The sequence below is a fragment of the Scyliorhinus canicula genome, chromosome 11 (genome assembly GCF_902713615.1).
Source record: "Scyliorhinus canicula chromosome 11, sScyCan1.1, whole genome shotgun sequence".
NCBI lineage: Eukaryota > Metazoa > Chordata > Chondrichthyes > Carcharhiniformes > Scyliorhinidae > Scyliorhinus > Scyliorhinus canicula.
Window position 1 is genome coordinate 46,886,832 of NC_052156.1, and position 12,556 is coordinate 46,899,387.

The window sequence follows — 12,556 nt, forward strand, 5'->3', positions numbered from 1 at the left end:
CCCTGGTCACAGATTGTGGCTCGCTCAGACAGTAGAATCATTGGTGACAATATTTCCGTTGCACTTGACTAGAGATAATTGTTACTAACTTTTGAATTTGATTTCTTCTGCGGAAACTAAAAGCTCATTGCGGTTAATGCATTTTGATGATAGAATGAATTCTGTCAGCATACAGCTTTCAGCTTTAATTCTTGTATTTTTCTTTACTGAGTATATCTTAATGCAAGCCGGATCTAGTCTTGTGTTTCATATGGTGGAATTTAATGTCCGGGTTCCTCGGTGGAAAGTTTGGAGAGAGACATTCAGTCTGGCAGGAGTGTGCAGAGTAGGGTCACTGCTGCATTCCCACCTCTACCCTATTGAGCCAGGTATGGAAAGGCATATGGATAGCCTTCCTGCCTGGACACTTATCAAGGCCCTTAAATGGGCAATTAATGCCCACTTAAGGGCCTTATCCCCATTCGTCTCTGGTATTTAACCATCAACAGAGGAGAATCACCATGTGGGTACCTGAAAAGTGGAGTTCCAGATTGTCCTTCATTGAAAGACAATTGGTGCCTGATTGAGGGAGAAGGCATTAGGAAGGGCAGCCACCCTCTTTCTTGCGACCCTCAAACCTTACCTGACAACTGTTACCCTATGACTCCCATCTGCCTTCAGTCAACTGTGGCCTGGGTCTCTTATCGATCTGAGGCCTCTCCCTGGATGTTTTAAAAGCAGTAGCCATCACTTGTGGTGACACTGGTGGGCAATGGAGAGTTACCAGCCTCTGATTGGGTGGGAATTCTCAGGGGCTAGGTCCTGCATCATGGAGAAGGTTCAACTACTGCGTTAAAAGTCTGATAGGCACTTAATTCCATCGGGCTTTCCCCAGCGGAGGTGATAAAGCTCCCGCTGCTCCTGCAGCATTAAATGGACAATATTAAATTCTACCTATGCGGCAGGATTTTTCACCACACCATGGCGTATTTGCAGTGGTGAAGGCAGCCTGCCAGTGGCAGGATCCTCTGGTTCCCTCCGCTGCCAATGGTGTTTTCCCGTTTCTTGCACCCTTTTCCAGCTCCCCCCCGCACCCCCGGAGTGATGTTTTGGGAAGTAGCCTCCTAATTGGCAACTTACGTATCGGCCATTCAGTTAAGGATGGGGGCATATTCTTGTGACTGCGGGACCAATCTGCGTTCCTGTAGTGAAGACCTGGCAGTAGCTACACGGATAGGTGAGCATGCTGAGGCAAACGGGAGACTATGAAGGTGCCTCAAGATAATGGCACCCTCTGAGGAATCAGTCTTTTTTTATAATTTTGGGGACCACACCTGACAGTTCATCAGTGTGGATGGGCAACCCTTCCACATGGCTGTGGCCCTATAGCATCCAGTGCTCTGGTGTCCACGGGTCAATAAAGCAGGCCTCACTGACACCTTTGGGCTCGGCAATCAGCAAGTGTCTGCTCCCCTGCTGCGAAGATCTTGTTCCCCTCACTTGGCCTTTAATTGATCATCAGTGGCGATCTGCTACTTCCAGACAGTTAGCCACTACCGTTGTTCACCTGCCTCCATTAAGACCACACGTACTGATGTTCTAACCTCAAAGTTTGATCCTGGTCCGACCTTTAAATCTACCTCTGTTGGACTGATAAGGTTCCACCCATTATTTCTGCACCAAATTTGACAGGAAAGAAGTTGCTCTCTATAAAGGGAGAAGAAGTTCAGAATGTAGTTTGTACAGGGAGTTAGAAAAGTTCTAACTTGTAAATAATGTGTTGCAACAGCCATATACATTGGGGTGAAATGATTTAACTGTGGTTTTTCTAATTGTGTCTCAGTAACTGCATGCTTTGGATTGCAAGAACTGAAACCAAATCTGAATATCATGGCATTTGGTATTAAATATACTGTTTTTCCTTTAGGAAACTACGGACCGGAAAATTGGGCCACATCTTACATCAATTGCTCTGGCATGAAGCAGTCCCCAATAGATATTGTAGATCAGAAGACTCGTGAAAAGGATGACTTGCAGAAAATCCATCTTGAGGGGTTTGAGATTGAGTCCTCTAATAGGACTCGTATGAAAAACACTGGAAAGACAAGTAAGTTTGTCTGCAAAGATAGCTAATGCTTTTCTGGCTATTTGAACTTCCACCAAATGTCTGGGGATATTTAAATGAAATCGAGCATGAAAGGAGCTAATGTGGCAAGAAACTAAAACAACATAAAGCATTACATACTCAAAACTATTTGATGGGAGTGATATCCCCTTGATGAAAAAATACTTGTACAGGTACAAGACATCGATTATTTTTATTGCAATATATTATACTCTCATAAATTTAGGTTGCTGAACTACTTCAAGTAGACATTCCATAAATTTATTTTGTTTTAATGTCATTTGTGTAAGCAAACCCTCTGCAGCAGTTTAAAAGTCAGTTTGATTTCTTGGCTGCAACCAGTGCTTACCCCAGTGACTCGGGAAAGACCGTTGGGAGCAATACTTGTGGCAGGCATGCACATTGTGACAATTCAGTCTTGCTCCCAATACTCTTAACTCATGTTCACAGCAGAACAGTAGTACCCCTTAAGCAGAGCTTTGTCTCATAAGAACCTGAAACTTGCAGCTTTTCTCATAACACAAATGGAATAGCATGCCACAGGATTAACAAGTATGTTTTCTCTGCACTGGAGAAGGGTTGTTCACTATGTTCTCCTGTCCACAGGTGGTGATTATCTAACTGTTGGGCTAGATTATTCTGGTGAAAACTAAGCGGTCAGTTTATGTAAAAATGATGGAATAACAGATGAGCAAAAAACACACCAAATAACTACTAAAATTGATTGCATAATACATGCACTGTTCAACGATTTTCAACTGAGGTTCAATGTAAATCACATGATGAATATGCCCCATGGGAGACCATCTCGCATGAACACAGGTAGTCAAACACAGGTAACAACTCCCTCGGAAAAACATTCTCAGATTGTAAAGATTAGATTCAACGCCCAAGATAATTATGAACTACTGGCAGGATATACCATGAGTCCCATTAGGAATCTCACCAAATCTGAAGATGAAATTGAATTTTAGCTGGAATGATGCTTCATTGATAGTTCAGCTATTGGGTGATAATGTCGGGATTTTGACCCACGAATGGCGACATGGGTGCAAAATCCCACTGGAGACAAAGAACGAGAATCTCGTTGGTGAGATCTCGTAGCCCGATTGTCCCCGTTCCCCCACCATTAACATAACGAGATTCCTACCCAGGAAAGTCAGGAATCCCATTTAAATAGATCAATGTCCAATTAAAGGGCTTCCCTGCTGTATCATCTCCCAACATCGGGATCTCCCATCACGTCAGCGAGATTTACGGGTTTTTAAAAATGAGAACCCGGGAACGGAATCCACCAGAAGCGCAAAGGTAAGTACAGCTCCCGGGCGGAGAGAGCGGCGCCCTGGCATCCCGATCTCAGAAATCTCAAAGTTGCCAGCTTTTTCTGGCCCTGCCCAGCAGTACGAAGGCATGAGTCACGCCACCAGATTTATTTTCTTCCAAGAGCCACTTTTCTTGTCTGAGCTGGCACTTAGAAGAAAAAATAAATAATTTTGCTGAATGGGTTTTATTTCTCCCAATTTATATGCTTGAATACACTTAACATTAAAAAACAAGGGGTAATTTCTGATTTAAATTAGATTTTGAATGAAATCAACAAAGCCAGGGTGGAAAACTGGGCAGGACATATGCTTGACCCTAACCGTGAAAGCATAAGTTTGTCTGGATAACCTTTTTGTTTTTTTGTCCCAACATCGAGACAAAAGAACATTATGGGGGTAATTTTCATCTCCAACTTTTGCGCAGTCAGCTGGCCTCTTTTGGCAACTGGCCACTTTCTTCTCCATTGGAATCGAATAAAATGAAGATCAGGCAGTTTTAATCATGAGAAGTTCACTGCTTAAATGATGGAGATGAAAATTATCCTCCTATATCTCAGCCACAGGATACCTGACAGTTATTTTAAAATGGAATATTCTCTTAAATGATATACAACAGTAAAATGTGGGTGTTATACATGGGTGGTGGCAATAGGTGAGATGATACCCCACACTGTTCGGGTTATACATTGCCGTTAACTTTGTTGCTCTGCCTTGGTTACTTTGCTGCTTTGGAAAATGGAAAAATAAATGGGCTAATAAACCAGGATTAGATATGTAGCATTATTTGTCAGAATATTTCAAGTTTTGTGCATTATACCAGCTGTGATTTAAAAAAAAAACAATTTTACTAATTGGAGTTACGAACTAGTTCGGCCAGGGTATTAATTAGATAAGAAAATAATCAGATTCCATACTAATCTTTACATTGAATGTTTCATTTTATTCAATTTTCTTGTATCTCTTGAGGAAGTGTCACAAGCATGAAGCAATTTAAATTCCATTCAGGACAAAATGTTGAATATGTAAAACATTGATATAAATATACCTCAAGTACTTGTAGCAATTTTCAGCAACTTATCTGGTAAAAATCTTTTGGGAGTGAACTTTGAATGTAAACTTTTAAAAATCCATGTACAGTGGAGCTATAATTGCCACAGAATGCCAATGTTAAATGGTATTGGAAAATTAATCAGGATAGTGCTGAAATAGACTTTAAAATATCAAAACTTAGCCAGAATTGTAATTCTACGCTTTTATGAAAGGAAATATGTGGGTATGTTTACTCGACCATCCTGTTTACTTTGCAGCTTTACTGTCAGTGTCAAAGTAAACAAGGCAGCACAAATGTTTTTCTGAGTAAGAAGCGTGCACGATCAAAAGAAGTGATGCTGGCTTGTTGTAGCTCATTGTCCCCAAGACAACACAAATAACACTTGTTGGCAGACTCTGGTGGGCTGTGATTTAAAGCTCTCCCACCCGCCTTGTACATCATAGAATCTCAGTAGTGCAGAAGGAGGCCATTTGGCCCATTGAATCTCCCACACTGTCCGAAAGAGCAGCCAAACTCGACCCACTCCCCACCCGATCCCCGTAACCCTACCTAATCTGCTCATCTTTGGAGACTAAGGGGCAACTTAGCAAGGCCAATCCATTCAACCTGCACATTTTTGGACTGTGGGAGGAAACCAACGCAGACACTGGGAGAATGTAATAACTACACACGAGTCACCCAAGGCCAGAATTGAACCCGGGTCACTGGTGCTGTGAGGCAGCCATGCAGATCCATACCTTACTGTGATTTTGATGTTATGAGATCTATGAACTGGGAACAGACCTGCAGCAATACGGGCTTTATCATAAGAGAGGAGAACATAAGTGAGTATATTTGACATCCAATCATCTCACAGTTATTCGCATGTCTGTTTAGTTGGCCACGTGTGCTGACCTTGAACTCCAACCCATCCATATAGACCCACCTCCCACCTCAAGGATCTCACTCACTGACTGACCAACTTCATGGTCAAGATTAGTTTGAAAAAATGGTGTGCATCACCTTTTAAACTCGTTCCACATCTTCTGCAGTCCCCTGTGACCTATCGATTTCCCCCATCACCATAGAACACCAAATATCACCATTCCTTCCCTCTCTGTCACCCTTGAACTTCAGAACTGACTCCCATTACTGTCCCCATACCCACCCTGACCCTGTCGCCTCCCATTATCCATGCCCCCTATCTTGTCCCCCTCCGTGATCCACCCAATGAAACCCTCAGTTCCAGGCTCTCACCTTAGACCTGCCACCTACTGAATCCCATCCCCCTCTCTGTCTGTCACTGTTCCCTTCTGTCACCAGTATCACAAAATTACAAAACTGTTATGGTGCAGCAGGAGGCCATTTGGCCCATCATGTCTGTACCAGCTCTCCAAATGAGCATCATGGCTTTGTGCCCTTTCCCTGCCTTGCCCCCAAAACCCTACATATTGTTTCCATTCAAGTAATCACCTATTGCCCTCTTGAATGCCTCGATTGAACCAGCCTACACCACACTTTCAGGCAGTGCATTCCAGTCCTGATCTACTCATTGCGTGAAAAGATAATCTCGCATCTTATTTGCTTCTTGTGCTTATCACTTTAAATCTATGCCCTCTCATTCCTGATCCTTTTACGAGGGGATGCAGTTTATCCCTATCTCCTCCATCCAGACCTCTCATGATTTTGAACATCACTATTAAATCTCCGACCTCCATATCTCCAAGGAGAACAATCCCTCCTATCTATACTCGTAACTGATGTTCTTCATCCCTGGAACCATTCTTGTCATTGTACTCTGCAATCTCTCCAATGCATTCACATTCTTCCATTCATGTGGCTTCTGAACTGAAGTTCAGCATAATCGCAGTCACACAATGCAGAAGAGGCCCTTCGGCCCATTGAGTCTGCATCGACACATGAAAAACATCTGACCTACCTAATCCCATTTACCAGCATTTGGCCCATATCCTTGAATGTTATGACATGTCAAGTCTGTCGGCAGCACCACACTACAATATTCTACAAGAAAGAAATGGAGTAAGCTGAGTGACACTGAAGTAGGCACTTGAGAACGGTTTCATCTTTCAGTGTCATTGACTTTCCCTTAGTAACTTACAATTTCTAAGTCTTGCAGTTTAGTTTTCTGAATGTGCTTCATAATGTATTAATTATATTGGCAGTAATTGTAGGATTTCCAAGAGCAAAGTTTCTAAGTCCAATGATTTCAGAGACAAATGTTAATTAGAACTGTTCTGTGATACTTATAGTGTAAGGCCCAACATTCCATATAGATACTTTCAATCAAGGGTTTTTACATTTAAACTCAATCATTTATTAGTCTGTTTCCCATCATTTTACAATCTAGATGTATCATGAAAAGGATAATTTTGAGGCATTTTCATTTCCACACCCTTGTATTCTTCAATGTGTTTGAAACTTGTGCCATTTTATGCAGTTTTTTGGGGCCAATCGGAACTAATTGAAACTGGGAGCGGGATTTTCCATTCCTGTTTTCAGCCAGGAATGGGCATAGGAGCGGAAAATCCCTCGCGAGGCCCAAAACGTGATTTACGCCAGTGGAATTTCCTGTTGCGATTGTCCCCACCCCCCACCAATGATGTAATGGGAATCGCAGTGTTGAAATACATGCCAGGGAGCAGTGTCACGGGGGCTGTTCTGGGGGTGCTGTTTTGTGGGAAGTGCAGAGGGAGGAGTGTTCTGTGGAGGTTGTTTTGTTGGGGGTGCGGGTTGATGTTCGAGGGGAGGTTCTATTTTTAATTCTTTGTATCAGGGAGCCCTTTAAAAAGGGTGGCCCAATCTTTAAAACGTTAAGTTGTTGGCGAGGCAGGCCCCGTCAGCATTTTTGATCTATTTCCCTGACAATACAGTGGAAAAAGCTGCTGTTGAGCCTCGGAGCTTTAACACCATTTTTCGCCACCTGGTGCACCACTCTGCCAAAACAATGGGAAAATTCTGCCCTGAATATCGCTTAATAGCTATGGTTTTAATCTTTCCTGACAAAATTTGAAACCTGATTCCCGATGTAAAAGAACTGTCGCCTAATCTTTTGTATAGATAGAACAGTACAGCACAGAACAGGCCCTTCGGCCCTCGATGTTGTGCCGAGCAATGATCACCCTACTTAAACCCACGTAACCCGTATACCCGTAACCCAACAAACCCCCCATTAACCTTACACTACGGGCAATTTAGCATGGCCAATCCACCTAACCCGCACATCTTTGGACTGTGGGAGGAAACCGGAGCACCCGGAGGAAACCCACGCACACACGGGGAGGACGTGCAGACTCCACACAGACAGTGACCCAGCCGGGAATCGAACCTGGGACCCTGGAGCTGTGAAGCATTGATGCTAACCACCATGCTACCGTGAGGCCCCTCTTACAAAGTGGGAACTTACAAAGTTCAAATTAATGATTCAAAGTAAAATGAAAAATAATAACTTGCTATTTTTTTTGATTTTGAACCTTTTTTTAGGTGTGTGTTGACAACCGGCAGTAACAATGCAGAAAAATTAATACATCTTACTCCAACTACTGACTTAACCATCATTTGTGGAGTTGTGATGCTGTAATGAGCATGATATAGTACTACTGTTGCTAACTTAGTCTTTAGTCAGTCGTAAGTTGTTATAAATACAGAAAATTCTGGAAAAATTCAGCTGGTCTGCCAGCATCTGTCGAGAGAGAAACAGAATTAATGTTTCGAGTCCGCATGACTCTTCTTAAGTTATTATAATGCTGTTTGAAACATTCACAATGCTGTAACTGGCCAAAGCACTTTTGCCACAGCGAGCATACTTTGCATATCCTCCATGTTAGCAAAGTGACTCTGAAATTTTACTGCAAGGTCCTTTTCCCAGGCTCGGCCAGATTTTCAAACCTGTACATTTACAAGAGGAAATTGCTGCAATGTGATATTTTGAACTTGTCATTAATAACAACATGTAGTGGGAAGTTGAGGTTACTGAACAATTAATACTGATTTAAAATGTACAAATATGCCCATGTGCATGAAGTCATTCCCCAGCAAGAAAGTCCAAAATGTGTTAATGTTGTTTCTTAGAAAAACAAAGGCAGTTTTAAGGAATTTATATTTGCATTAATAAACATTAGAAATAAGGTTTAATTTTAAATGGGTTTAATTTAATGTTTCTGGAAGGGTAAAACCTATGGTTAGATTAATGCTGGATAAAGGTGTTTGTATGGGAGTTGGTTAAGAACATAAGAACTAGGAGCAGGAGTAGGCCATCTGGCCCCTCGAACCTGCTCCGCCATTCAATGAGATCATGGCTGATCTTTTGTGGACTCAGCTCCACTTTCCGGCCCGTACACCATAACCCTTAATCCCTTTTTTCTTCAAAAAACTATCTATCTTTACCTTAAAAACATTTAATGAAGGAGCCTCAACTGCTTCACTGGGCAAGGAATTCCATAGATTCACAAACCTTTTGGTGAAGAAGTTCCTCCTAAACTCAGTCCTAAATCTACTTCCCCTTATTTTGACGCTATGCCCTCTAGTTCTGCTTTCACCCGCCAGTGGAAACAACCTGCCCGCATCTATCCTATCTATTCCCTTCATAATTTTAAATGTTTCTATAAGATCCCCCCTCATCCTTCTAAATTCCAACGAGTACAGTCCCAGTCTACTCAACCTCTCCTCATAATCCAACCCCTTCAGCTCTGGGATTAACCTCGTGAATCTCCTCTGCACACCCTCCAGTGCCAGTACGTCCTTTCTCAAGTAAGGAGACCAAAACTGAACACAATACTCCAGGTGTGGCCTCACTAACACCTTATACAATTGCAGCATAACCTCCCTAGTCTTAAAGTCCATCCCTCTAGCAATGAAGGACAAAATTCCATTTGCCTTCTTAATCACCTGTTGCACTTGTAAACCAACTTTCTGTGACTCATGCACTAGCACACCCAGGTCTCTCTGCACAGCAGCATGCTTTAATATTTTGTCGTTTAAATAATAATCCCGTTTGCTGTTATTCCTACCAAAATGGATAACCTCACATTTGTCAACATTGTATTCCATTTGCCAGACTGTAGCCCATTCACATAACCTATCCAAATCCCTCTGCAGACTTCCAGTATCCTCTGCACTTTTCGCTTTACCACTCATCTCAGTGTCATCTGCAAACTTGGACACATTGCCCTTGGTCCCCAACTCTAAATCATCTATGTAGATTGTGAACAATTGTGGGCCCAACACGGATCCCTGAGGGATACCACTAGCTACTGATCGCCAACCAGAGAAGCACCCATTAATCCCCACTCTTTGCTTTCTATTAATTAACCAATCCTCTATCCATGCTACTACTTTACCCTTAATGCCATGCATCTTTATCTTATGCAGCAGCCTTTTGTGTGGTACCTTGTCAAAAGCTTTCTGGAAATCCAGATATACCACATCCATTGGCTCCCCGTTATCTACTGCACTGGTAATGTCCTCAAAAAATTCCACTAAATTAGTTAGGCACGACCTGCCCTTAATGAATCCATGCTGCGTCTGCCCAATGGGACAATTTCTATCCAGATGCCTCGCTATTTCTTCCTTGATGATAGATTCCAGCATCTTCCCTCCTACTGACGTTAAGCTCACTGGCCTATAATTTCCTGCTCTCTGCCTACCTCCTTTTTTAAACAGTGGTGTCACGTTTGCTAATTTCCAATCCCACGGGACCACCCCAGAGTCTAGTGAATTTTGGTAAATCATCACTAGTGCATCTGCAATTTCCCTAGCCATCTCTTTTAGCACTCTGGGATGCATTCCATCAGGGCCAGGAGACTTTTCTACCTTTAGCCCCATTAGCTTGCCCATCACTACCTCCTTAGTGATAACAATCCTCTCAAGGTCATCACCTGTCATAACCTAATTTCTAACAGTCACTGGCATGTTATTTGTGTCTTCCACTGTGAAGACCGACCCAAAACACATGTTCAGTTCCTCAGCCATTTCCTCATCTCCCATTATTAAAACTCCCTTCTCATCCTCTAAAGGACCAATATTTACCTTAGCCACTCTTTTTTGCTTTATATATTTGTAAAAACTTTTGCTGTCTGCTTTTATATTCTGAGCAAGTTTACTCTCATACTTTATCTTACTCTTCTTTATAGCTTTTTTAGTAGCTTTCTGTTGCCCCTTAAATATTTCCCAGTCCTCTAGTCTCACACCAATCTTTGCCACTTTGTATGCTCTTTCCTTCAATTTGATACTCTCCCTTATTTCCTTAGATATCCACGGTTGATTTTCCCTCTTTCTACCGTCCTTCCTTTTTGTGGGTATAAACCTTTGCTGAGCACTGTGAAAAATCGCTTGGAAGGTTCTCCACTGTTCCTCAACTGTTCCACCATAAAGTCTTTGCTCCCAGTCTACCTTAGCTAGTTCTTCTCTCATCCCATTGTAATCTCCTCTGTTTAAACACAAAACACTAGTATTTGATTTTACCATCTCACCCTCCATCTGTATTTTAAATTCCACCATATTGTGATCGCTCCTTCCGAGAGGATCCCTAACTATGAGATCATGAATCAATCCTGTTTCATTACACAGGACAAGATCTAGGGCCGCTTGTTCCCTCGTAGGTTCCATTACATACTGTTCTAGGAAACTATCGCGGATACATTCTATAAACTCCTCCTCAAGGTTGCCTTGACCGACCTGGTTAAACCAATCGACATGTAGATTAAAATCCCCCATGATAACTGCTGTACCATTTCTACATACATCAGTTGTCTCTTTGTTTATTGCCTGCCCCACCGTAACGTTACTATTTGGTGGCCGATAGACTACTCCTATCAGTGACTTTTTCGCCTTACTATTCCTGATTTCCACCCAAATGGATTCAACCTTATCCTCCATAGCACCGATATCATCCCTAACTATTGCCCGGATGTCATCCTTAAATAACAGAGCTACACCACCTCCCTTACCATCCACTCTGTCCTTCCGAATAGTTTTTTTTTTACATAGAATTTACAGTGCAGAAGGAGGCCGTTCGGCCCATCGAGTCTGCACCGGCTCCTGGAAAGAGCACGCTACCCAAGGTTAACACCTCCACCCTTTCCCATAACACAGTAACCTCACCCAACACTAACGGCAATTTTGGACACTAAGGGCAATTTATCATGGCCAATCCACCTAACCTGCACATCTTTGGACTGTGGGAGGAAACCGGAGCACCCGGAGGAAACCCACGCACACACGGGGAGGATGTGCAGACTCCGCACAGACAGTGACCCAAGCCGGAATCGAACCTGGGACCCTGGAGCTGTGAAGCGATTGTGCTATCCACAATGCTACCGTGCTGAGTTTGATACCCTCGGATATTTAACTCCCAGTCATGACCATCCTTTAACCATGTTTCAGTAATGGCCACTAAATCACAGCCATTCACGATGATTTGCGCCATCAACTCATTTACTTTATTCCGAATACTACGAGCATTGAGGTAAAGTGCACTGATGTTGTTTTTTTTACCTCTGTTTTGAATCTTAACATCTCCAGTTTTACTCCTTTTAGTATTATTGGGCCTATTCACTGAGCTCCCCTCAGTCACTGTACCTTGTACTGTCGCCCTTTTTGATTTTTGGCTATGTCTTTTCTGTCTTGCACTTTCCCCCTTACTTCCTTTTGCTTCTGTCCCTGTTTTACTACCTTCCAACTTCCTGCATCGGTTCCCATCCCCCTGCCACATTAGTTTAAAGCCTCCCCAACAGTTCTAGCAAACACCACCCCTACGGCATCGGTTCCAGTCCTGCCCAGGTGCAGACCGTCCCGTTTGTACTGGTCCCACCTCCCCCAGAACCGGTCCCAATCCCCCAGGAATTTGAATCCCTCCCTCTTGCACCATCTCCCGAGCCACGCATTCATCCTATCTATCCTGACATTCCTACTCTGACTAGCCCGTGGCACTGGTAGCAATCCTGAGATTACTACCTTTGAGGTCCTACTTTTTAGTTTAACTCCTAACTCCCTGAATTCAGCTTGTGGGACCTCATCCCGTTTTTTACCTATATCGTTGGTGCCTATGTGCACCACGACAGCTGGGTGTCCCCCCCCCCCCCC

General features: G+C 43.0%; 1 protein-coding gene across 2 annotated transcripts in view; it reads left to right on the top strand.

Annotated features, from left to right (window-relative positions):
- LOC119973064 (receptor-type tyrosine-protein phosphatase gamma-like) overlaps positions 1-12,556 on the top strand; it is a 1,019,600-nt gene that overhangs the window by 467,857 nt on the left and 539,187 nt on the right. For both annotated transcript variants that reach the window (XM_038810525.1, XM_038810526.1), the window contains one exon: positions 1,907-2,086. In XM_038810525.1, the coding sequence (XP_038666453.1) occupies positions 1,907-2,086 (180 nt within the window). The remainder of the gene's footprint in view (positions 1-1,906; positions 2,087-12,556) is intronic.